General features: G+C 39.4%; 1 protein-coding gene across 2 annotated transcripts in view; it reads left to right on the top strand.

Annotated features, from left to right (window-relative positions):
• The first annotated feature begins 217 nt into the window (after positions 1 to 217).
• Positions 218 to 27,506, top strand: part of LOC126872510 (cGMP-dependent protein kinase, isozyme 2 forms cD4/T1/T3A/T3B) — a 54,925-nt gene continuing 27,636 nt past the window's right edge. The window contains exon 1 of one of the 2 annotated variants that reach the window (XM_050632574.1): positions 218 to 1,429. In XM_050632574.1, coding sequence (XP_050488531.1) covers positions 957 to 1,429 — 473 coding nt within the window. In that variant the 5' untranslated portion in view covers positions 218 to 956. Of the gene's footprint in view, positions 1,430 to 26,781; positions 27,261 to 27,506 lie in introns of those variants that run through there. The other variant, XM_050632575.1, reaches the window with a different exon arrangement.

Below are 27,506 nucleotides of genomic sequence, written 5' to 3' on the forward strand. Positions count from 1 at the left end.
TTAAAGAAAACACTAACTACATAAAGAAGCGAATAGAGGGAGGAATTTGATTTGCCTATAGTTTTTTTTTTTTTTTATGATCTGGTATGAGCAGCCGATAAACAAGTCGCTCGTGTCGACGGAGCATTTTTGACGGAGAGGAGTAGTACAGATGGCGCGCCAGTCACGTGGCGCAATCCAAGAGTAAATTTGAACTATCGCGAAGAATCGTGTCGAAGCGCAAGGCAGAAATGAAGCTACACGCAATGCTATGCGAGAAAAGGATAGATGCGCACGATGGCAGTCGAGTCGAGTCGAAACACTAGTCAGCCGACTCGGTTCTGTATCCCCTGCATCGCGCTGCATTTCAAAGGAGAATGGAATAGAATAGCGCATACCGTGGAATAGAGAAACGATCATCGATACCATCCAAGCGAGAGATATCAAACGTTGAAACGAGAAAGTACGAGAGGAAAGAGAAAACGTTGAAAGACTTAACGAAGATAACAAATACGAGGGATAAAGAGCAGTAACGACGTTAAGGAGAGAACGTGCGAGGAAGGTAGACGGTTCGAAGAACGCAGACGATAGATCGAGAAGGAGAAATCGGCTGAGAGTGAGAAAGAGAGAAACGGTGACAAGCAACGTTAGGAAGAGACGACATTATAGAGCGAGAGCACGATCGATAGAGTGGGACACAATGAGAAAGAGGTTATGGAGCAACGAGGAAAGCTATCGGTTGTAATAGCAGAGTGGGGATGAGTAGCGAGAGAAAGGGAAAGAACGATGCAGAAAAACAAAAGAGCGAGACAGCGGTAATCGTGGTAGTTCGTGACGGGAGACGGTGGAGAGGAGGTTGGTCCTTCGGCATTGGAGAGCGCGGAATTGTGGAGTAGAGCGAGCCGACGACGCACCGTCCGGGTCGTGCTCCTCGACGAGGCCCTGTTCTCTTCTCGCGGTAGTTTCGTTCGGGTTGAATGGACGAGGGTACCAAGTGCAGAGTGCCGATCGGCGACGCCTGCGTGTCTATGCGCGTGTGCTTCGACTCCCTGTGCTTCTCGTCGACGCAGCAGCGGCTCGCCGACGAGGAGGACGCTTCCCAGCTGCCGACGCACGGCGCCGTGGCCGTGGTCGCCGCGGCCGGCCAGAGGGCCATTTCGAACGTCACCGGAGCGACCACGATCACAGCTATGGGCACCCTTCGCGAGCTGCAAGAATTGCTGCGTGTCAAGGACGAGAAGATCACGGAGCTCGAGGCGCTTCTCTGTCGTCGTGATGCCGAGATACAAGAGTTACGGAGTCACCTCGACAAGTTTCTCAGTGTGCTTCCCTTCAAGTCACCCTTGACACCGACCAAACCAAGACCTAGAAAGCAGAGGGCGCAGGGAATCTCCGCGGAACCACCGCTCCAGGAGCTCGCTACGCTGACGGTCATCGACAAGAGCGACAGGTTGGTGTCATACGATCGTTTCTTACTCTACCGATTAAACTCGTTAACCGGCATGATTTTTTCGATCGCCGTTACATTCCTTTTCGTCGCGACGGAAATAACCTTCGTTTCGACTACCTCTCTATAGGACACGGTGCGTTAAGTTGCAGTAGGTTAGCCACTTAATGCCGCGCATGCGTGTGTCTATGTGCGTGCGTTTTTACTCGATCACACTCGCGCTCGCGTTCGATTTCATGCTGTAATTTAACTGATTTTCGATGTGGTGCGAAGAAACATGGAAATATTATACACGCGATTGTCATCGATGGACGAGATGTTTTCAAAAATATTTAACGTACTCTCTTTCTGATACGCGCGTTGCTATTCAAATATATGGTTTTTGCTATTTGTTTGGGGCGACTGTGACGTGTCGGCGAATAATTTACGTTCGGATGTGTTCGGCGACAGTCGGTTGAATTTTACGTATTTTTACTAACGTCAACCAGCGCTACTACTGTGCTCGCGGACGTGTTTATTATGACGAGAACACGCGTACACGCGTTTTGCACTGGCTGGCCACCATGTGACTACGAACCAATGCTTTTCCATTCCAACGCTTCCTATGCAGCGGACATCGTCGTGTTTCGCGAGGTTTTACATCGATTTCGACCAAATGTTTTTTCGCGCTACGTTTTACCACGTTTTACTTGCATGTTCCATGAAACGATACAAAGAAAACGTAGCTCGGAATATGAAAAATCGATATAGATAAACTTTTTTATTTACATTCATAGTTTTTACGTTTTGCGTACTTTCATCTTATCGGACACTGATATCATACTTATTTTCGGATTCTCCAAACGTAGTTATCTACGAATCAATGACGCTCAATAATTGTAACAGGTTATGTTTTCTCGTCCTCTTGTCCTTCGATTTGACTCGCGATTAGTTTCGATATTTGCATTAACGCGTGTTTGGTTGTCCGTTTCTATATGTTGGTAGGCGACGTTTTTCACAACGCTTCGTGTACGGGATTTTTTTAATTCATATTATCTTCATCGGCGGCTGCTTTCACGCGAACATGACGGAAAACAAGGTGGTAACGAATTCTTGAAATTTTTCAACACACAATGGTGTCTTTTGAACTTCGGAACCGTAGCTTACTTTTTTAGGCCATTCTTTTTATTCGCATACATTTCAGCAGTTCCATGCTATATATATCGTCATTTTGGAAAATTGCATGTAACGTCAAGATACGAACAAAATGTATTTTAAAGAACCGATAACCAATAGAAATTGAATTAGTGACTGATCTTTGACTGATAAGCGTATATATATGATAGATATAATGTTTTGGATTTCACTAAACTATCGACACAGTGTTAAAATAATATTGGTAATAGTCGCTTTTACAATTGACACATTTATTGTAAAACGATGAATCTGCCTTCTGATATCATCACGTTTAGAGCATTTAAAATAGAGCAATATCTATTTAAAGCCTATTCAACGAGTTAATTGGAGTACTTACGTTGATTCCTATTACCATGGATATGATCCTTTATTAGTGCTACGAATCTTTTATTCCGGCAAAGTAAACTTCTCTTTTAACACTATTACGCCACAAAATCATAAACCGAAGCAAAATCTTTCTAAAATTATTTGGAATATGTATGTCGATTTTTATTGTTAAATCTTACTTGTATATTCGTTATTACGGTTATCATTGAGAATATTTATTTTACAACTCGTTAATACGCTTCTTTCCTTCAATTAAAATACTCAGGATATTTATTATTGTCATAATTATCGATCTTCGTTATGGGAGAGCAAAACAATCCACTAGAACTTTTATCCTCCTAAATTATATTTTTATTTAAATGTCGGTATATTCTCAAATTCTGTGACATTTTATATCAGTCTTTTAGGGTTGCTCATGCATAATCGTCGTCTTTTTACGACGATATGAAGATTACAGTATCGAAGTGATAAGAAAAATGACTTTACCTCTAAATTCATGTTCTCATCCACAATTATAGGCTATTTATCACTAACCGCTATTAGTATACAATTATTTTCCATTAAACTCCACTTTTTTCTGTGTATGTAGAATCATTTGAATAATTATGTGCCGACAAAGCGATCACTGAAAGACAGGACTTAGCGGACGACAGTATTAAGAAGTGTAGACGCAACAAGAAATGTTTTTTCATTACTTTTTTCTTTTTTTTTTTTTTCTTGTTTCACTTGATCAACAAGATCAGGAGAGCGAAGCTTTTCTTTCGTTCAATGTTAGTTCAAAGTTAAGCTTCATCCGTTTTTTACTTTGACAAAAAGGCAAGATTCATTTGCGTATACGCAAATCAGGTTGTCTTTGCATTTTATTTACTGGATACGTTGGAAGCTTGTACTTCCGGTAATTACACGCCCTTGAATCATTCGAAGGTCACCGTACGCGAGTTCACTGAAACCGAGTTTTTTGTTTTAAAGAAAAACGAAACAAAACACGTCGGATCGGCTAACGTTTCCCTCTCGTGGCGTGATTTTATTCAAGTCTAAAAACTTTATGCGAATAATATCGAAGTAATAACGTGAATAAGAATCCGTCCTAATATGACAGGCATCATCGATTTGTTCGTGAATCAATTTGTTTACACAGTTGTTTAAAATTAAGCGAAAATAACAAACGTGGACAGCATGAGGAGCGAATAACAGACGTAGATCTATTTTCAAATCGAATTGAAGGCAGATTATTCTATGTTCGATATGCAAATCCCTTTGATATTTAACATTCTAAACGCTGCTCTATCTGAATAATAGAGCGACGTAGTATACGTTGGATAAGAACTCGATCGAAAAAACGTGCTCGCAAATATGTATACGACGATAAAAATAGAGGTACTTCTTTTGCAGCGTATTCCTACTGGTTCGGTTTAATACTTTTTCTCTGGGTGGTTCGATTCTGCATTGATCTTGGGATTAAAAAGAGAAATTTGGTTCGTCGATCGTTCAATTCGCGAATAACGGTGCGAATGTTTTTAGAGCAAACGGATTCCTATGACCTTTTTATGACTGTTTTATGTACTCTTGATAAAAATTCTTGTTAAACACGTGTTTGTCCGGATGACAGAAAATTTATCATCCGTATAAAGAGTAAATTATTTCTATATGATTAAAAATAGCATTGGAACTCGTTATCGGTGGAATTTATTTTGGCAACGGATGATATCAGATGATTCAAAAATAAATATGATAATAAAATTATAAACACATTGAAACGTGTTAGAGCAAGAGGAGCAAGCTACAAAGAATCGCAAAACCGATACTGATAATCGCACGTGTAATCTACGCTTGTTTCGTCTTTTTTTTTTTTTTTAGAAAAAATTCACGATAATTATTATTCTTCGGTATAAAACGATCTCGCATACGAATCAAGATCGTTGATCATTAACCGCGTGGAAACATGCTGCGAGAAATCTGTTTCTAACTTGAAACATTTTCTATGCCCTGTTGAAATAAATAAAGTACAGGGAGGAGTAGCGATCTTCGTTTAGTCGATTTTTAACGTTACGTTTGGCTATTGCTTTGCTCTTTCCATGTATTTCGTGAAACGTAACAATTTATGTGTATATATGCATATAATTGAGATATGCGCAAGTACATATTAAGGATCGCTTGTACAGCTATTTTCATAAGCCCTCGTGGAAGTGACGTGTTTCGAAATACACCATTAAGGATGTTATCCCGATAGAAATAGAATACACGCTCGTTTTTCCTTTGGCGCGCGTATTTAATAAATTACTGATACGTCATCGTCTCTTTGGGATTAGTTAGAGCAGTAATTTAAATAAAAGTAAAACTTTTAGTCGTATTCGAGTCGTTGTTGGTATGTTTATAATTGAAAACAGCGAAGTAACTGCTCTAATAAAATCTCAATATGAATATTAATTCTGAGAAACGCTCGAATATCGATAGGTTCATAATTATATATATATTTCCATAAAATTATAGAAATCGTGCAGTTTACATACAGTTTCAAGTATCGAATGTGCCTGCTTCGGAAAGTACGATGGTGTAACTCGTCGATTTTCAATAAATACAGAGTACTTACATACGTTTCGCTTGTTCACAGTTGCAATTAGATAAGCTATAAGTACGAGTCTAACGAGATGATCGGATGTACTTTTATTTCTTTTCGTTTATTGCATAATTTCGTATTATCGCATGATTGTGGCTAAATGCGACATTTTTGAAATACTCAATATCTCTTGTTCTACGCCCTTAGTTACAGAAAACGTAAATTCTTTGACTGTTACGTTATTCGTATATTCGCAAGGATAACATTCGCGTATATATAAATTTCTAATAGTTGGACAATTATTTAATCGACGAATGATCATTTTCATCGATAAATGAGCTGGCATGATTCCACGGAGGTACAGGTGGCCCAGTTTCTAGAAGCAATCCGTATAGAAAAAAGTGGACAGCGTTCGAGGTATTCGTTGAAATATTCCACGTGAAATCGATGCGTAACAAGACAAATTTACTACGCCGAATAGCCGAGTCTCGTGGAATATTGGAAGTGCTCGTACACTGTAATCGAAACTGCAAGTCGTCGGCAACAAAAAGCCGGGATTTCACCATATTTCTGAAAACGCACTTTCACCGTGCTGAATTCCCATCGATTCTTATAAAACGAGGCAATCGTCCTATCGCCGCCTGTGGGCGTTTCGACATAAGCTCAAGTTTGCGTACCCGACAAGTACTTACTCCTGACATTTTATACGGTGTGTCGAGCTTCCTTGAAACTTCATTAAAATGACGAAACAACGAGTAAAACGGGAAGGCAGCGGGTAGATGTTATACGAAAGAAAAACTTGTTTACAAAGTGCCGCGTAATATTAAATAGACATCAGCTTCTTTTCTTTTTTATTTTAATAACATTATGAAAGATATAAATTTACAAGAATCGTCTTTGCCGTCGCGTATCTTACGCTTATCTACGTATTATGTGTGTTGTGTATCTAACATATAAAATTTCTGCGTACCCGACACATTATTTAACGCAAAGTCACGACTGTTGTCGGATCGTAGCGGTCCAATAATTTCGCGTATCGCAACTTCGTTCTCTTCGACGATCTCCTTACGGAACCATAAACCGAAACATTCTCCATGAAAGCGAAGCGAAATCAAGCAATAAACACGTGCACGCGTAGAATCGGAATCGTGACAAAAATAGACGTTTCCTTGATGGTTCGGTCGGTGAATGTTAATACACCGTTTTGTCCAGCAATTTTGATGGCATAAGCAGGACGTGCTGTGATTGCAGAGCCGCGTGGGCGTGCAGATATCGATGCCGCGTGTATCGAAGCCGGCGCTTAGGCGAGACCCTCGCGGATTTACATTCCAAGTTCTAAGGCGGGCGCTTGATGGTAGGCGTTACATTAGTCTCGCTAAACACGAACGTCTTCCACTGTACCTGCATATATCCTCGTAATGTCGAATCGAGTACTATTCGAGATTTAATCGCGAATAAAAGCAACGTTGAATCAATAGGTGCCATTCGACTCGATAGCGGAGAATAAATTCAACGCAATTTCAATTTAATTCGAACCTAATCCGCTCGATTACGCTCAAACGTACATACGTTCTTCCGAGATGGGTTTTTGAAAAATTGGTTTGCCAATGTAGAATTTTTAAGGCATTCGTAGTATAAAATAATAAAGAAATCCGAATTCCGCATCACGCGTTTTGCGATCTAATCTCCACAAACCATTTAACGCGAACGGACACCAATTTGTTTATCTTGAAGCACCGTTTTTGGAAATTGCAGTGTAGCAATGGCGAACGATCAAATATAATCGCGTGGGAGTGGAGCGATCGAAGTAAAAATAACTGTTTGCTTTCGTTCGGCATATTAGTTCGGCATATCGAAAATCTGCTTCTTCTTTGCATAAACATCGGACGGTTTTAGATTAAAGAGACACTTCAAGCGAAATAAATCGATCTTTAGATCTGTGCGACGATCGAAATAGAAATAGCGTACAATTAAAAGGAGTAATTGAAAAGTTACGTATTGTAATTCAGAATTGATCAAAGACTAAAGCAAACTGTATTTCTCTGACAATTAATTAACTATTATTTCTTGATGGATAATGAATCACGTTTCACTTCGTTTACGATAATTAATTTCATGCGCTCGCTACATCCTTCCTTTGTTGTGTATTAACATTCTCCTAATTATATATATATATATGATAAAATTCATAGACTTTTATACAGGGTGGTCCTTAAAAACGCGATACTATCGTTTACTGGGTAATTCTAGGTGAAGAAGTAGGTAGAAAATGGAAAATAAAATTTTTGCGATCGGATATTCTCGCGTTCTACGGACAGACCAGCTCGTACCGTTCTCGATTCTTCGTCAAAGAACCGAACAACACGCTCGTTGATAGCTAAAGCTGGCGTTAGACTTGCACTCTCATCAGACGCTTGCATACCACTTTCTAAGGCTGGCGCCCGTGGTAGGCGTGTAGCATTAGCTTCGCAAACGCGATACGTTTCGTTGCACCTCTGAGTTCACCGCGGTGTATTTTTCTTTTTCATTCTCACTCTCGGCCTCGTGCGCTAAAACTCTTCGTGCGTACTTAACAGACGGATCGTTCCCTCTTGCATTCCTAAACGCTATTGTGTCCAGTGATTCTTCTTTTTTTACTGAAACGCTACAGCGATAAAAGCGGCCACGTGCTGATAGGAAACGGTCGATCGACGGATCGTGGACTTGACTTTTACGAGACTTTGCGAGAAAAATAGTGGAGAAGAATACGACGACCAAAGGAAACGGACTTGTTTCTTTCGTTCGTAGCCATTTAAATCGTAGTAGCCATTTAAATTTAACCGCTTAACCCGTTCGCGTAATTATTTATTTATCTCCTCTATAGAATTATCATCATTTTTAGACATTTTGAAAGGTACTCGTAAGATCGTCCGTTAAAGTCCTGTCGATATGAACGATAACACGTTCATGTAGCAAGTATTATTATGTATCGTTAGGTATCAAGATCAACTACTCGGAAGGTAATTGAATTAAAATACAAAACCGTGCCACATCCTGCCTTTCTTTCCGGACGATGTTTCCCACCAATTATTACATTTGTAAACGCTCAGACAATCTTGCGAAGCAGGACAACTGTGATAATTAAGGACTTTGAGAAATGTATTAATACAACTCGTTCTCTTCGTGGAAAAAACACAAATGGTTCGATATTTCATCCGTTGCGTTCGCTCTATCTCTGTATGATAAAAGGTAAAAGTTTCAGTTCGCTTGCGCTTCGAACCGAATTCCATCGTTGAACGTCGGATTGAGAAGCGAGATAATCATTAATAACGAAGCTATGCCGTTGGTTTATTAAAATATTTCTTGTTGTTTGTGCGAAAGAGGAATGAACGAGAAACGAGCGGCGGGAAGGAGGTAATCGATCGACGAGGATCACGATCTGCATTAGGGCTCGAGGCACGACCGGTTCGTCGCGAAGAAACGCGGTCGGCCGTTAGAATGGCGCCACGGAAAGCATTCCGTAGGCACGCGTTCGAGATTTGACTCGCATTTTGACACTGTGAGTTATACGCGATCGAAACCCAGGTCAGGAGCAGCCGCTAATTTTAGCCTTTGACTGCTTCGTTATGCGAACTGTGTCTTTTTCTTCTCTACACACTCTCTCTCTCTCTCTCTCTCTCTCTCTCTCTCTCTCTCTCTCTTTCTCTCGAATTTTTGTCGCCGCGATGCCAACGTACCCGATATGACCGTTTCTGTTGCTTTAATTCGCGTTAGGCCGCGATTTTTAATGGACCAACGCGATCGTCTTGGAATGCTCTTCGCGCGCGGCCCGAAGGCGGAATTAATCGCCTTCTGGTTACAAATTACCGATCGACCACCGCGCGTTCTTTCGTGCCACGTTACTCATTGTCAGTCGAAGACGCGATACCGCGTTAATACCGATGTTAATCGATCGAATTGTATCGTCGCATTCTCTCACGAGTATTCCTAGATATTTATTATCTTTCTCTTTTTGAAAGCAAAGGTAATAACGTTGCTGGCAAAGTGTTTTACGAAGGAATACCGCCACTGTACGTTCAACGTGCGAAATTATTGGCAAAGTTATCGATCAACGGTATAAAAGGCAAAAATGGAACGAGTTCTCGGAAAGGAACGATGACTAAAACGATTTCGAGGGAGCTCCGATAAAACGATACATATTGGATTGGAAGTTGGTTGGCGAGAACGGATCGCAGACTAGCGTGATCGTTGGTGTGGGAAGTGCCGTGAAAAATAATACGTTTCAGGTTCGTCGAGTGCAGACTGCGTTCATGTCGGACTGACGTCATGGTTACGCGCCGTTGGCGAGCTAACGACCGTTTTCATAAAATCGCGCGTGTGCCCTGCAATAGGAGCGTGTGCATACCCGCAGGAAACCGCCTTCGAAACGTTCGCACCCGAGGCCGAATTCTCAAGGTCGTTGCACCGGGAGCACAGGCCGGGGCTGCACTTGACGCGCACGAGCGCCCTTTGAAGCTTCCACCAGGCGCTCCATTCACGCCCCTTCCTTCTCTTCTTCTTCCCCCTCTTCGTCTCTTTGTCCTCGTCTTTCCTCTTCTTTCGCTCCTTCGCACTTGCCGCTGGATCGTCGTTAAAAATTCCTTCGGCAATTTATCTTCCTTAAGGATTGCGAAGGGTGAAGTAGTAGGTGCTTCGCAGCTGATATGGGAAGTACAGATTAGTTTCCAAATGGTGCGAGTAATACATCCAGCGAAATTGCGTTTCGTGCGATGTTGGACGTTGACGTTGAAGAATCTGGATTTACGAAAGACGATAGCGGATACTCCGCTATAACGCATGAGATAGTAATTTTCTAACGGTTAATAGGAGATAGATTTTTCAAAGCGATCTGTGCAAGCGATCTGAGATTCGATGACGTTGCGGAGAAAGGAAAGAAAATAAGAACGAATTGATAGTTTTCATCGCAAGAGTTATCTAATGACCGTTTGGCATCTATTTGCGTAAGCGGGGTTCGTTCCGAGATCAGGTTTTCCCAAAAAGATAAGTGTCGAGTAGAAAAATTCCGTTCTACGTCTTGATCTGCTCTTTTAGACGGGAAACCATTCCACATACCATCGTTACAACGTCGTTTCTAATTCCTCGAATAATCTTTAATCTCTAATATTATTTATATCGAGAAATTAAACGAACGGTAGCGAGGCATTTATCGAAGAAGACAGATATTCTTTGTTGTATCGTGAGGTCTACGGAAGTTTGATAGCGCGATAAGAGATCACAAAAATAGCAGAAAATACGCAGAAATAATTGTTAGATCACTGGTAGTCGACGATCTACGATAAATGACGATTAAATGACGCTCGGCTATGATATTTATCGGTTAACTATCCGACTTTTGCGCTTCTTTTCTTACAAGCAGAAACACGACGAACCTGTGTGACTTTCGAATCTCGATTGCTCGTGAAAAGATACAATTTTTCAACTTAAACCAAGGCTCGTGTGTAAAGTTGAAACTTTATGACGTAAACGGTATCTCTGGGAAGAAATATTTCAACGTTTTATCAGGAACGTTTGATTCCTCGCTTATCTGTAATTAACAAAAAGCTTACAAGCTTAATAAAAAGGAGCGGGAATTTAATTAGGCGGAAGAGCGATAAAATTTCGTGATTCACAGCTATGTGCGTGTAAAGGGAAAACGCACGATAGAAAGGTGCGTGTTTACAATTGATTAACAAAGAGGAAGTAATTACGTGTTATTAGCCGTACCATCGCCGGTTATTATTATTCAAATACCGATACGATTACGTCCACGAGCCTTTGTTTCTCAGAACTTCTGTGGACTGATTAGATAGTAAACTAGAGAGAAGCACGATACACCTTCGAATTCGTTCGACGATAAACGAAAAAGGAAATAGGTAATTGAAAGACTGGTATGTTTACAGAGTTTCTTCTCCGCGAAATAACATCGACGCGAGAAAGAATGGTCGTCGATCCTTCTTCTTTCTTATGGAAGTCTCTTCTTCTTTTCTGTCCACGGTGGAAACGGACTCTTTAAAACGATTTATCGTCGATATCTGCTTTAAAATCGAGCCTGATAGAACATCTAGAACGGTACGTTCGTATAGAAAGCTGATTAATATGCACTTGAATTTTCGCTTCGAATATTCTTCGAAATATGCTTTCTCGGTTTCGTATACATCGAATCTAATTTCATCGTTACGATCTGAGCGTGATAACTTACAACACAGGATGATTTGTCAAAAGCAGGACGTCTCGTATATAAAATTTCTAGGAGAAGACATACGGAGAAAAGGTGATTGGGGCACCTGCTAGGACGCGACGTCCCATGGCGCTCTCGAGAATCTTATAGACCGGTCACACCTAGCTGCTTCTCCATTCTCCGTGCCTTTCTTCTATTTCTTCGGCACGTTCAAAACTCGTTCCTCCGTAACACAAGCGGATCTTTAATAGCCTCATTCAGTGCGCCTGATCATCGACTGTACCTTTTACGGAGGGCCATAAACAAATACTTGTACATACTTACGTGAAAATTCTCTAGTAACTTGGTTTCTTGGTTCTAAGCGATTAAAATGCCTACCATTCGTTTTCACTGTCCGATACATACTAGCGAACGTCGGTTTTAACTTTTAACTAGAAAATATTTCGCGATCGAGAAAGATCTTCATCGGCTTCATCGAGTTGATCTTTTCAGTTTACTCTTTTCAATATTCCAACGAAAATATTGTGCGTTGCTTTAAGTAGAAAAGCTTTGCACGCAAGTGGTTAGAAAAATACCGTAATTTTAATTTATCTAAAAAATCGTTAAAAATCATTTTTTGAAACTTTCGTTCGTATCGTATATTTTGTATTATATTGTCACACCTGGTGTAGCTACACCTAGCGAAGACTTGTCTACAACTCGCAATTCTGAAAATACTTTTGAACGAGTAAACGTTGTATAATCGGAATATTTTATAAATATCTCTGCATATTAATGCGACTTTCGCAAGAATAAGGCAGCGAATAAGATTAGGAATAGAATTAAAAACGTGTAAAAAGACCGCTATTAGTGTTGACAGTGTGGAAAGAGATATGTAGAGAAAAGATAAATTTCTGGGTGAAACTTTAAAAAACATTTTTTTAAACAAACAAATCCCTCGATACCCGCGAAATACTCCGATATTTAGAGGTTTCGTATTATTTTATCGTTATTACCATGCTGCTCGAGTTACAGCAGCTTCGATTCATTTATTTTCCTTCGCTACCATTTGCTTTGATATCTCACCGTTTCTTCGATTCCGTTAAAATCGGACGGGCTTTCGGAGAAAAACGATTATAAACTGCTCTCATTAAATCGACATAAACCTTCGTACATAGTTTACGATAAACGAATCAATATTGCTCGTGAATCTTTGGATTTTTTATCTGTCTGTACCTTTGTCGCGAAAAACGTTTTTTGTCGTGGAAATATCAAAATTTGATGATTCTTATCGAAAAATTTACGACTATATCGAATGTTATACGTTCACATACATACGTTACGTGGCTTCTTTTTACTATCTTGTCGAATAGACGCTTCAGAGAAACGAAATATCGTATATCTTATCCTGATATCGGCACAGTTATGGTTGCATTAAACTGTAAGTTCCTTTTCAGTAACACGAAGAAAATAGCTTTCGCGGCAAGTGTTTGGAACGAGCACCTTTGAAACACGCACCGTCATGCTTGTTCTAATAATACAACCGAGAAAGGACCACGTACCGCTACATATTCGCGGAGTAACGCTTGATATTTGCAACGCGTATGAATAAGTCGTGTTGTACGCTACGGCAACATATCGTTCTATCGAAATAATTAATGACCGCAAAACAAATAGCGTACACACGATAAAACGCGTTCAGAGCCGATTTAACGAATCAGTTTGATGAAACAGTGTAACGTTTTTTTATTTTTTATTTTTTTTTTTTTTTTTTTTTTTTTTTGAAATCTGGTCCATCTTAAACGAGCTACGCTGCAAAATTGTATTTCTTCGTTTCCGCAGACATCTGTAAAGTTGATCAAAGTATCTTATTATGATAATCATAAAGTATGTCGAAATATGCAAGTAGCATACGTAAAGTATGAAAATATAACGCAATAACTATAGAAATATATAAAAAAATGTGCCATAAATATACGAGACATGCAATGATAATAGTGAGTTTATTACAATTAAATTACAATTAAAGTTACAGTGAACTACAATCACTTTTTTTATATCAGCTATAGATAGCTGATAATGTTTATCGTTTCGCTCGACATCATACGGCGTAACTGGATACGACACAATGTAATTGTTAATTACACGTTGTGGAAAAGCGATACGTTACGGTTGGCGAGCGTATGATAGCTTTAGTTCGAGCCGTTTTTAACTTAACGTTATCCTTAAACGGTTCCTTATGAGTCTTAATACCGACTGTATACAAGTCAGTCCACCTTCCCTGGAATCACCCTATACATTATTAATTGTTACATTGCCGTGGAACTGCGTAGCTATAAATGATCGCGCGATTGGCATATCGAACCGAACCTAACTAATCATCCGCGATCCGAAGTCGAAGAATATTTACGAAGGATCGAATATCGTCACGTTGCTAGTGGATGGCCATACAAGGTGCAAAAAGATTTGTATGCCGCCGTGTGGCTTCCTTCGCGTCCGTCTATTCATCCGGAACATGATTCTCGCGTTGGGACTGAACAGAATTTATATGGAAGTCGCCATCGATGCTTGCAAATAATCGGGGCCCTCTGACGCGCGAGATTAAGCCGCGATAATTGGACTATCGCGTCGTCGACGATCGTGTATGTACAGCTTGCTCGAGATTATTTATTGGAACGTGGTACCAGTTGGTATGAGTCACGTGGCTCTATTATCCTCTTCTCCCCGTCCTGTGGAGACGTCTTCTGGATATGTAAGTGGGCCTGAAAATAGCTGCGTTCGTCATGGCCAGTGACGACATCGCACTAGTGGGCCCAGTGGTTGGTTCAGTTTCGTTGGATTTTCTCGACGATTCACGAAATCGTTTGCGATTCCGTGCAAAAGTCTTGGACCATCTACGACGAGGAACCCGTATGGACAACTGTATCTAATTATATTAGGAAATGTTTCCACGTGGTGTCATATCGAAACGAATCTGTACAGGTTTAGATATATAAATTTGTTGTAATGTAAGCAATCAGGATCAGAGGTTAACAGGTTTTTGCATTCGATTTTGCTGTGCAAATATTTACATAACGCTTGATCAGAAAATGAATTTCTTTTTTGTAATGTAAGATAATCTTGGATCTAGAGTCTACGTTTTATCTTACAGAATATATTCTTATATGTCATGTCGTAAATTTTCGTCCTTCGTGTTAGACGTTAATTTGAACGAGAGAAAAGGAAGGAAAGAATTTGTGACTCGATCGTCGTTGGTAAATCATACCTACGGCACTGTCTTTTTATTTATCAGAATAGAACAGAATGGGATCTAGTAATGATTTATTATTATTAATCTTTCTAATCACCAGAAGTTTAAACAAACAACGCGATTTATAATGGTGGATGCTCGTGTCTTTTCGATATTGTTCAACGGCTAAAAATAATCTAGAAAACAAGATCGCTTCGAATTATCTCTTTGTATCCCATTCCATTATCGATTCGTGAGGGGCCACTAGATAAAAGAATCAAGTTCGTAAACGAAGAAATTCGATTAAATAATCTTCGAGCACACGATCTCAAATAACGAATAGTAAGTGTATTTAATGGTAAACTTTGATGTACACTGAAAATTATTTTGTCGACAGCGAATATTGTTTTTGTTCTCCTTAACACTAGCAGTATAATCGCAACATATTTATACTTGTATAATATATTACTTCCATTCATCAATAATTTATTTGTAACAAATTTATGCTGCTAAACGACTAATAGATGAATAGTTCAAAGAATTTAGTGAATCACTGTTTATGTCTACATTTAGACGTCTTTCAGAATACCTCGGGTTTCTTTAAGAAATTATCAATTTATTTTAATATGGAAATCGTATAATTAATCAACGTTCAGGCGTGATGTAACAGCAGCGTGAAGATATTTCTTGGAAACGATACAAGAAAATTATAAATAATGCACTTTCATCAGATCACGAACCGGTATCGTAATATTAGATTATTATATTATCAACAGATTTTTATTAATATTCATGTTTCGATAAGACTTGTACGTTAACCGTAAAAATTGATAAATTTTGTCTAACGTATCATCGCTAATCGACTAATATTTCTAATAAAAAGTCGAATGACCAAAGTAAATATAGAAACATGTTCCTAAATTTGCGAATTTCTCATTTCACTTATACATTAAACATTTTTCTTTTATCTTCTTTTTTTTTTTTTTGAAGTCAATGAGCTTTATAAACGGTGCTTCATACGGTCGAAATTTGATACCGGCGATATAAAACTCGTCGAAATGTAGGAAACATAAATAATGATTCGCATTTCGACGTGTCGCTGTCAGAAATCAGTATTTATCTTTTAATATTCCGTATTTGCCCGTTGGACTATTTATTTATTAACGTCGATTCAAAGATAAGCTTTAAAAGCTATTCAATGTAATTTCAAGAATCAGAATTTATTTGTTCGGTGTAAGTGCTTCTGCAGCTCCTTTAATAAAGCGCTCCAAATAGAGTCCTCGTTTTAAAGGCTTCGGAAATTTCCAGCCCACCGTAATTCATGCGGTCCGCGAAAGAGAATATACATTGATCCTGAATCAATAAATTCGTGAAAGCCAACGTACAACAGGTTGAACCTTCGGCAAGTTTCCATTTACGGATCTTTTTTCGCCTGTCAGAAGCTTGCTACGCAGACGTCCAAACTATACGTAGCAGCGTCGGCCCCTAATAAAAGTAATTTTATGGAGCGGTCGAATTAAAATCGAGTTTAATCTTCTGATGTCCTTTATTGATATATGTGCATATAATTCGAACGTTCCACGAACTGCCTCCCTTCGAGAGAAGACAGGGGCAAAAAGGAAATAGAAAATATAAAATGCTGGGTAAACTCGAGACTTCCTAACGTCGCGCGTATCCTAATGGTTAATTAAGCTTACATTGAATTTCCTATTCGTCACCGTCGTTATATTACGGTTAATGAGTTGGTCAGTCCAGACTGAACAGGCCGAACGGGATGAACGAGACGTTGGGAATGGCAGCGGGCCTAACGTGCCAGTGATTTACCGTCCATAAAGTTTCGGAGTTCTATTTTTACCACCTCCCACCTCATCTGGAGCGAGAAGAAGCCTCCTTTACGCTCCTTCTCTGCTTGTACGCAGCTTCCGCTGTGACTGCAGCTTAGAAAGAGAGAGAGAGAGAGAGAGAGAGAGAGAGAGAACGAGCAGAGAAAACGAACAGCGAGATAAAGAGAGAAAGACAGACTTCTCTGGCCCACTTGCTGTGACTTGTCTCGTCGAGTCGACTCGTTGCACTCGACTCTGTGTTGAAACCAGTCGAGTGACGTCACGTATAATTAGTTCTTTGATTCTATCTATCTCTTTCTCTCTTTTTCCCCAACCTCTTTCACCCCCTTTCCTCACCCTCGACTCCCCCTGACTCCAGTGTCGTTTTTATCCAACCCAACGAGCCTCCGCCGTTCCTGCTCACAGTGATGTAATTGAATCACTCTAGAAGATTAGCAGTTTTAGATTTTGATAACGACGGTTGCATAATCGAAGCTGTTTTACAAGTCGATAGTTCTATACGTATTTACGTTTCAGCAATTTACGTCAAAAAGAATCAAAATTACACGATAATCTTAACGTGCAAGCGTTCTATCGTCTAGAGATATACGTATGTATCGTTCGGCAATCTTTCAACTAGGGACAAATTATCATGAATTCCCTAGTGTCAACTAACAGAAGCAGAAACATTTTCTCGACACGCTGTTTAATGGGTTAACGTTTCCATATGTTACTCGCAACTGTCTACGCTTTCAACACGTGTAAGAGATAAATTTGGTTTGTTTTTCGAGACAGAATCGTTAAATAATATCAATTTTCCTTAAAAAGAACAATTTGGTAAATCGATGTGGAACGATGTTGTCATGTTGCTGAAAGAGAAACGGTAGAATCGATACGTTCGGTTCCGTCGATCGTTGCATAGACAGGGAGTTAATTAAACAGGTGTTTTTCCAAGTGCCTACTAAAATGCCATCCGGTTACGCTACTGGCTGTCCCACTCTCGATGTTTCTTCTTGTCTCTGTTTCACCTACAGCGTTCCCTCTTTCCGTCTCGTTCCCGGTTTCGTTCCTCGACTGTTCTCCCCGCCACGCTTATCTCGTCGTGGCTAAAAATAGACCCTGTCACGGCCATCGGCGACATTTTAAAAAGCCGCACAAGCGGCCGGACGACGAGCTTCGAACCAAGCCCACGAACGAACGAATTAGCGCCTCCTCGAGATATCGTCATTGAACAGTGGCGCCTTCTCGCGAGCATATTTCACTTTCTGCTCCTCCACCTGTTGCTCCCTGCAAATTGTGTTTTCGATCGCGCTCCGTCGGTACGTGCGAAATACATCGTGAATTCTCATCGGCCGATCCACTCTACTCTTTCGTTCCTCGCAATTGGAATCTTTTTCTTTTTTAACTTATTTCAGATTTCGAACCATATAATATGAAAAATAAAACGTTGATATCGAAATGATTTTTATTCGTTACCTTTTTTATTATAGGACATTTCGAAAAACAAGGGGACTTATAAATTGTTAGTTTCATTCATAGTTAATTCAGACGAATTCCTTCATGTTATTGATACTAAATTTATACTATACTATACTATCGATACAACAGGCGATATTTACTCGAAGATAACGTTGCACGCGATAAAAGTTTGACACATATTTATCAATTAAAACATTACACGTCACAGTAGCTTTGTTTCGTAAAAACTTGTTGCACAAGAAAGCTTAATTTAACAATTAACGATCCGATCTTCGTTAAGATTAATGGATGTTATTAACGAAATTAATGCACGTGCCTTTCCTTCTTTCCCGTTTTATTCAGTTTCATCCAACAAGTAGTATGTTCGATAACAACGATTTTTGAAAAAGGAAAAAAAAAGAAAGATTCAAGTCGTTTGGTCCCATTTTAAATAAAGTTATTCTGTTTTGAAGAGTTGTACGAATACTTTCTACACCCATTGCATATATGTATGTATTTATGTACATCGGTCCAGTAGATCGAGGTCAAATGGACGGACCTATGAGACGAGAAATTACCTGTATTCTTTGGTAACAGCCCGGAGACCAAACGTTACGTAACGTTTTAGAGGTACACGTGTAGGTGGGAGAAGGGAAGTTGTTCCATTTACCCGTGTCACTTTTGCCAATATTCAAAGGGGGGTCAAACTCTGGGGAGATGCCTTGGGCGATGTATCGCCTCGATTCGGCACACGTTACGAAATTTCCTATGTATTCATAAATATCATAGGGTTTCGTACAGTTACACGTGTAACGAGTATTACGACATTTGTTGCAAATTGAATTAGCTATAAAACTTAGCTTACTAATATCTTTTTATTTCGAAGTTTGATTTGTCATTTCAATGCCAGGAATTAGCCGGATTGTCGTAGAAATTTATCAACAACCTTAAATCGAATGTATTGTAGATTTCTTTTTATTTTCCTATTATTTATAGCTTTATTCAATTTTTGAAGCGTGTAAGGTTTGCATATGTCATTGGTTCGTCGTTTGTCAAGGCTCTTTCCCGTCTTCCGATCACACTTTTTCTATATAGTCGATCAAGGACGTATAACTTGTTCGTGCATATTTTATTTCACGCATCAGAAGTGTCGCTTTCGCTTTCCAACTTGCTCGACGAGGAAACGGGTTCGTATACTGTTACACTTTTCATGACATGAAAACTTCCACCGTTAATTTCACCAATTATTTTCGCTTTTCGTGCCGTTAATTCCATGCAACGATTAACATTAACTTCGATTGGCTTCTTCGTGAACTGCGACTTCGACGTAGGTTTAGTATCAAATTTGTCAGTGTCAACGGAAGAACAAAAGTTTACAACATATCAGCGAATGTACTACTGTATCGGTAGAGCTACTTGTTAAATAAATAAAGGCAAAGTCTGGCGAACAAAGGCGAACGAAAGCTGGGAAGAAGCGCTTTTATCTGAATATCGTTTCCGAGAGCAACGAACTTGGACGGTAAGCTGATTCCAGCCGCGTTCGTTCGATATTCACACGCATTTATCGCGTGGAATCGCTTCGCGTCGCAATAAAAATAGTCAAAGTTTTCATTAAAACCGTTATCGTATATACGTATCTGTTGGTGCAATTGGCTGATGCACCGGTTAAACCGTTTGAAAATGAATCGATTTGCTACCAGCTTTGGTATAATACGCGTTTCTCGCCGTATTACGGTTTAACCGTCCGTGAAGGTGCAACGCGTTTCCCGCTTCATCTACTGTGACAAGAATACGACCTACGGTGGGTGAACTCTTCGCCGTTGATCTTATCGTAAAAAAATACCCTGCTGCTCGCGATGACTCTATATCTTCGTCGGAATCGGCTGGTAACGGTATCGCAGGGACGTTTATAAAAAGAGAAATAAATCTTTTATCTTTGGTTGAATTAAAATCTTACGAATTTAGTATAATTGTGAAATACGCGGTATGTGCTTCAACCTTTCAGCTATTCTCGCTCTTTCGGTATAAAAAGGTAGCATATACCTTTGTAGCTACGTACCTTTAAGTGTATCCAATGATCTACGATGTTAGTTGGAGATTAGCATTTGCTTTCGATCGTTGACTCGTACAATAGTCTCATTGATCGAGTGTCCCTTTGTATTTGACTAGACTAAGTTGGCAGTATATCAAGTTCTTTTATCCGATAGAATGAAACGATGAAAGCAAGCGAATTATACGACAGAATTGCATATCTAAATTTACAATACGTTTCATGATTGAACATCCAGTTTGCAAGAGGATCGAATAGTTTGAGCCAACCTTGGCCGTCGATTAACCGTTTTCGTCGTCGCGGCGGAACGAGGGCGGCTAAGTAAGTTTCTAATTGGCCATTGGAAATTTTTAATACGTGTACCGATATTCTATCGTAGCGCGAAAATATTTTATCGCGTCGTTTCATCGACTACTCGAATCCATCTAATGTCGTTACCGTGACGTTTGTTGCATTAATAATTACGATTTGGTCATGGGTAATGGCAGCTGGCAGATTTTTACTTGTTTCTGCTAAAAGATCCTGTCCGTTTCGGACGTTCAACTTCGAAATTTCCATATTTTTCAAACGAAATTCCATAGGCCTACGCCAATGTCCGATCGCAACGGATACGTCTCGTGCACGAGATTAATTTAACCATTTTATATTAAGGACCACGCCTCCTCGTTTCAACGTTTGACGAAGTAAATCGACGAGCCCCGATACACTGTATCCTCGGTGATTCGACAACGAGATCCGCAGAAGAAACGATCGGTGAAACGAAATTTCCATCGCTTTCGAAAGAGAAGGAAATTGATACTTTAATAAAATGTAAAAATATGCGAAACCGCAAAGAAGATCACATGGAGCGAATTCCTGACCGATCAAAGATGCTTGCAAAATGATGTCGGATTTCAGCTAACATCCCCCGGTGACCATTCGTGCGGCTGCGCAGCCGCGATTACGAAACGGAAATGCGAAGGTTTCGGTGGACGCCGTTTAAATAATTCAAACGGGACGTCCCGCGATGGTTGGACGGTGTATTCGCGAGATCGTGGACTACGTGCAAACAAACAAACGAAACAAACGATCGTCTCGTCGTATTGCGTGGTGGATACGGTTTCGAAAAACGAGGCAAGGTCTCGTTTCGAGACCACGTACATCCTCGTCGGAACAGTGCCAGCGTTTTTCTGCAAAGCACGAGGTTTATGAAACGCAAATTCTACTCTTTATGGACAACCGTGTCCAGAACTCGCGATTAGAAGTCGCGATTATGGCAATTATGAATCATTTTTAGCTCTGTAATTTGGCACGAATGTCGTAGGATACAAATTTCGCTGCTTGATCTTTCGAATGGTCATGGGCCCATGGGTCATAGGTATTTCAACAGGTATTTTATAGTCGATAGCCGTAGTCGTTAAACGATACTACGCGGCAAACACTGATATTCTATCGTAATAGTTTAATTTTGGTAATAAACGCAATTTAAGAGAAAGAACGTATCTGGTTCTTGAGCGAATAAACTATCTACTTTGGCAAGATCCCGAGCGTAAGAAGATTGTCTCGCGACGTTAGAAAAGCAATAAAACTTTGCACCTGAATATAAAAAAACAGATACGTATAGATGTATATTTCTAAAAATGGTAACGAGCAATTATGGTCGCCTGGCTGATCGTTCGTGTAGTAGAACCAATAATGACCTAGAAGCAGTAATTTCTTGTCAATGATTTTCCGCGGTGTTTCGTAAGGAAAAAAAAACAATGAACAATTGCTCGGCTATTATAGACTTACGAAATCACAATATACAATTCGCTGCTATATGTTAATTGCACATATTATATAAATTGTAAAACCAAAGAACGTTGCCCCTCTGTAAAATCTTAACTCGTTTATTCATAAATTATTTATATTTGACGAATTTGTAGTGAAGAATCCTTAGATGATAATTATAATCGAGTGCGTAAGATAATAATTATAATGTATATTCATAAATTAGCATAAAATCAGGATGATAATTGTGAGATATTTATCTTTATTTCAAATTTGCCCAAACCTAAAATTAAATACCTAAACGTAGTTCTAATCTAAACTGTCGTCCATCTATAACTCAGCGACACTCGCAATTAATCGAGAGTTAATGATAATGCTATAGATACTATTAATAATCTTTTTTATTTATCGTACACGCGATACACTATAAATAGAAATCTCGTGCTTGCGAAGCAGCGGCCGGGAAATGATGTGTTGCGATTGCGGTATTCACGCGAAAATGATAGATCGGTTAATGATTCCTTCGCTCGCTGGTATTAATGGCCTGATATCTTCTTTTTATTAAAATCATTAAAAAGCCTCGTTTTCTTGCCAGCGTTGTTCTAAAAATAAAGGGATATCTTGTATCATTTGTGTCACTGCTCGTACGAGAGAGGCATTCTAATTAAGCCATCGATCTTGTCCCCTGTACAGGTTTTTGAAACAGTCTACTCTGTGTGATGTAACACAGTATAATAGTTTGTTCTTTCCTATTATAATGCCACATGGAGTAGATACGTACCATTTCTTAAGTCGTGTATTAACTTATGTCTTTTCCCTGTTATACGACTTAAATACGTGTGTATACGTTCGCGTTTCTCGTATCTTTTTCAAACATGTTTTGATGGAACTGCTATCTCTAGCATCCTTATACGCCTATAATAATTAAACAATTTTTTAAAATTTTTGACAACGGTGTTAATATTTTTTTATAAGGATCGTTACATCTTTGGTATTTTTGGAGTCAGTAACCTTTCAGCCACTCTCTCTCTCTCTCTCTGCTCCTGTCAGTGTAAAAATAAACGAAAGAAGATGAGGTGCGAAGAAAATCGCGCACATAACTGAAACGTGACAGGCAACGACGTTAAATGAATTTTTTAACGGCTCGGTACGTGATCATAGATATACGTGTAAGGTGTGTTCCTTTCGTGTCACATGGCGCCATAGAGGGTTGACGATGTAGCGACTCGTTGCGACTGCGACGATCCCTTTGCATTCCTCGGCGTAGTTTCGGTCGCGACGATCCATCGGTCGATCGAAATCGGTCGGGAAAATCGGTGAAATTGTCCGAAACGATAGATCGGATCGCCGCGAAGGCTGATCGCGAATGCTAGACGAGCAATAGGCTAGGTGAAAGGGGACCATTTTCGAAATACGTCGCAGCCAGGTCGACGTGCTGACTGGTAGTTTCGCGTGTGTACGCTAGCGCGTTCTGTGTTCGAGGAAGCGCGAGTCGCGATTATATCTCAAAAATAGACCGTGCGCGAACTCGAGTTTCTCGTTAGTCTCTCGCCCTACGCGATCGTAGTCTCTTCGGCTTGGTCCTTTCCGTCCAGTTTCGCGTTCAACGTCTGAGGTGTTGTTCGCACCTTCTCGGTACATACCTCGCATCTGTATCCGTAGTTCATATGTCGTTTTCTTTAGTTAATTTAATAAACAGTGGCGACAGTGTAATGTATTTGATATATGAAATCGCAAAGTATTCGAAATCCTTGTTTCTCGTCCTTACGAGCGACGGTGGTTCGAGTAACGTAACGCGGATTTAAAAATTATAAAAGATACGATATTTGTAGATTCTTGTTGATTTGTCTAACGAATAACGTCGTTGGCGTGGACTTGTGCGGATTCAAACGATCGACCTAGTCGATTCGTCGATTCTTCGAATTACCTTTAACGAACAAATGAAATCGTTCGCGTGAAACAAATGGAACATCCCCGTACCTTCGAAATAATCAATGACAAACCGCATTGATTATTTCGTTGCTTAAATTAAATAAATAATCGTGTTTTATATTAAAACATTGGTCGATTTCTACATGAAATACGTTATCAAATATGGTAAATGGAAAGTACCACGAATTAATATCGATTAATCTACATCGATGATCTACTAATTTGTTGTTAATTCGAGTCGCGTATAAGCTTATTGCATTTCATTAAAAGAAATTAAAGACAATTTTGCAACGTAGCACGCTAACTGACTACTTACGATCCAGAAATTTGTTCCTTAGGAAATGCAAGGATCTGACGTTAAGAGTTGAATTAGAAATTTCTCTACCCTTGGCATTCGATCGTTAATCACGGGCACGGAATATCGCATCGATTCCCAGGCCACCATTAAATAGACATTAGCTACGTTTCATTATTAACGTATAATTAAGACAGTCCCTTTTTTACATCCAACCTCGCGCTAATCGACGGTCATCGTTCACGAAGCATCGAGTTCTTTCGATCAAATCTACGGCCTTTCTTGTCAGTTCGACGGAGACTCTTGCAAGTGACGGTTCTACGACCAAGCCACTATCATTCGCGATCGATCGAACAAATCGATATCTGTACACATATATAATTCCGTGTATGTACACAGTTATTAAATTTGATGTTGGTGATATTTATTTGTAAATTCTTCGAACGATCGAGCACTCGGTGGAAGAATGGTACGATTGCGCCATTTTATAATTTTAAGTTCTTGCGTTCAGAAGTGTTCAGTATTTTGCGAATAAAGAAGAGAAGGGCAAAGTGTATCGTATCGAGAGAAAATTTATTTAAAATTTATGTAAATTTCGTGAACGTTGTTGACGATTTGTCAGGATCGTGTTAGAGAGGTGACTACGGTGACCCGTGGGATTTTGTGCGAAAATAGTGATACTTCGTATAAAGATAAAGAAAAGGTAGCTGCCTTAAAAACAACGTTAAGTCACGAAATTTTCTTTGTTATAAATTTCAATCGATAAACTTATAATACAAATAATGATATTACACGTTTATGCTAACCGCTACGAAATAAACGTAATATAAATTTCTATAGACGATTCGTTACCATTGCAATTTTCTTTCGGTGTATATTTATCGATTGTTGGTGTCTGAAATATTTTCTATTGTTTAGCAGATACAACGTTTCGATATAACATACGAAGTGACTGGAAACATTGCCACTTCACGGTGATAAAGATCTTCATTCACGTTATTCTTTCGTCCCTATCTCTGTTGAAAATTATTCCCGCGATAATCTTATTCTACTTGTATCTTTTAGAAAAACAAACAATTTTAGCCATATGGAAATATACCTACGCGTATATGCAAAGACGGAGAACTTAAAACCAATTACTTCGTTGGTATTGGCGATTCGTTGATGAATTAAAATGGACCAGCTGGTTTTTTCTCGGACGATTTCAAAACAAACCGTTCGTTTCTAATTCTAATTGAGAAAGAACGCTTGCTAAACACAGACAGTCGCTGAAGGTGTCGATCATTGTTATTCCATTCTTATTTTCGAAAGTGTTATGCCCACATACCTACCTCGGTACTATCGAGATGCTCGAGAACGCCTCGACGTTTCAAATTGCCATTATATAATCGCGATACCTAGCATCGTGCTTGAACAAATTGATGCAAAAGGTAAAAAATACGCTGTCCAATAAAACAGTCAATTTTTTCGTTACACAATCTTTTTTAAAGATGATTACGTAACACGTCATTATAGTAACTTATAGTTTCTCGTTGTTTAACGTAAACCTGATTTCGTAGAAATATTTGCTTAGGTAAAAATGTTAGTTGCATCTGTTTCGTCTACTGTTTCGTCTACTGTTTCGTCGATTTAAAGGACGACGAGTTTTCTATCGTTCCGCTTTAATAATAATTAGCTGTTTCGCTGTATTTATGAAATAATTGAGAATTATTATATCTTTGATGGAATCGTTGTAAGCAACGGAGGTAGCGTAATTATTAGAACAATATCTAAAATTTACGCTTATCGGTGTTCGATTTTAAGATAATATACAACACGCGTCCACACTCTCTCAGCCGTCGGAGTCAATGCCAGTTTTAAAATAGATCGTTATCTTGTACGGGGATTCTAAGTAGATCAATCGATTTCTAACATTCTACTTCTAATAATCTTGTGTAATTTGCCTTTCCGTCCAATTAAATGTCTATCGTGTGAATCGTACGTTTCTAATTCATCTTCATCGGTAGGAATTTAATCTACTTAGCTTCATTTGCTTTTGATAGCGATAGTATAGAGAGTAGAAGTAACGTTTGAAAAAGATCATGTAGTCGAAAAAAGCTACCGTCTCGCAATCAGCTGTCTAATCAGAGAAGGTGGATAGAATTGTTAGGAGTCGTTTTCAAAGTGTGATACGAGTTAGAAAGTACGAGAGTATATTGCAACCTTATCTTATTGTTAGCGAGTATACGATTTAAATTCGCTTCGTATCGCCGTTCTTTAAACAGATAGCTATCTTCGAAGATATAATATATCGGAGTTTCGATTGTTTGACGATACTTTTGCTTTCTGAAGATCTATATTTAGTTTAAAAGTACCTTTCCATACACTTGAGATGGAATAACTCACCCAACGATCGAACACCTTTGAACGCTCGAATCTTTGCCAATCCGGCAGAGCAAACGTTCGTTCCAACCCTCGGCGATCATAAAGCTCGAACATGTAAAGAACGAACGCTTGAAAAAGAAAAGAGAAAGATTCGATGATAAAACCGTCGTTAAAGGAAACGTTGTCGGATAAAAAATATTTTAATGAAAAGGCAAGGGAAACGTTTTAAAAATTACAACGTGTACTAAGAATGGTCCAATGAGAAACAGAAACCAGCAGTGGAAGTGGAAGTACAAGGATCGTCGAAGATAGGGAATCATCGGAATCTCGGTGCACGACGCATATACCAACTGCAAGAGGAAAATCTCAAGAACAGACGAATCTCAATTAAAGCGAACGACAGTGGGAAATCTTTCTGATCATGGATTCGATACGAGATCTGAAACGATTACTGTACGAGAGGACGCAAGCTCTTAGACGTCGCGACGATGTAATCGAGATACTGGAGAAAGCATTGGAAGAACGGGATGCCACTATTCGTTACCTCCAAAACGAGATCGACAAGTTCCGGCAAATCGTCGATTTCAGTTTGGCCTCTGGTGCTATCGGGCCGGGTCAGAGATCCAAAAGACAGGCAATTTCAGCCGAACCACTTACCAAAGACAGCCGGGTAATCGTCAAGTTTCAGAAACCGCAAAGGTACAAAGAATTCGTCACTTTTTGTTCCGTTCTAACGCGATTTTCACCTACTTATCGCCGTGTATCGAGGAAAAGTTATCGTCTGAAATTTATCTGTATCGAGTGTAGAACAAACAACGACACGGTAGACTCCCTCTTGAACTGATTTTTAACTCCCTGTTTGACCATATTATCGTTCGAAGGAAAAAACATTTTACATTATCGCAAAGGAAACTGGCACGGTTCCTCGTGTTAAAGCGTCGATAG

Source organism: Bombus huntii, chromosome 13, assembly GCF_024542735.1.
Source record: "Bombus huntii isolate Logan2020A chromosome 13, iyBomHunt1.1, whole genome shotgun sequence".
Lineage (NCBI taxonomy): Eukaryota > Metazoa > Arthropoda > Insecta > Hymenoptera > Apidae > Bombus > Bombus huntii.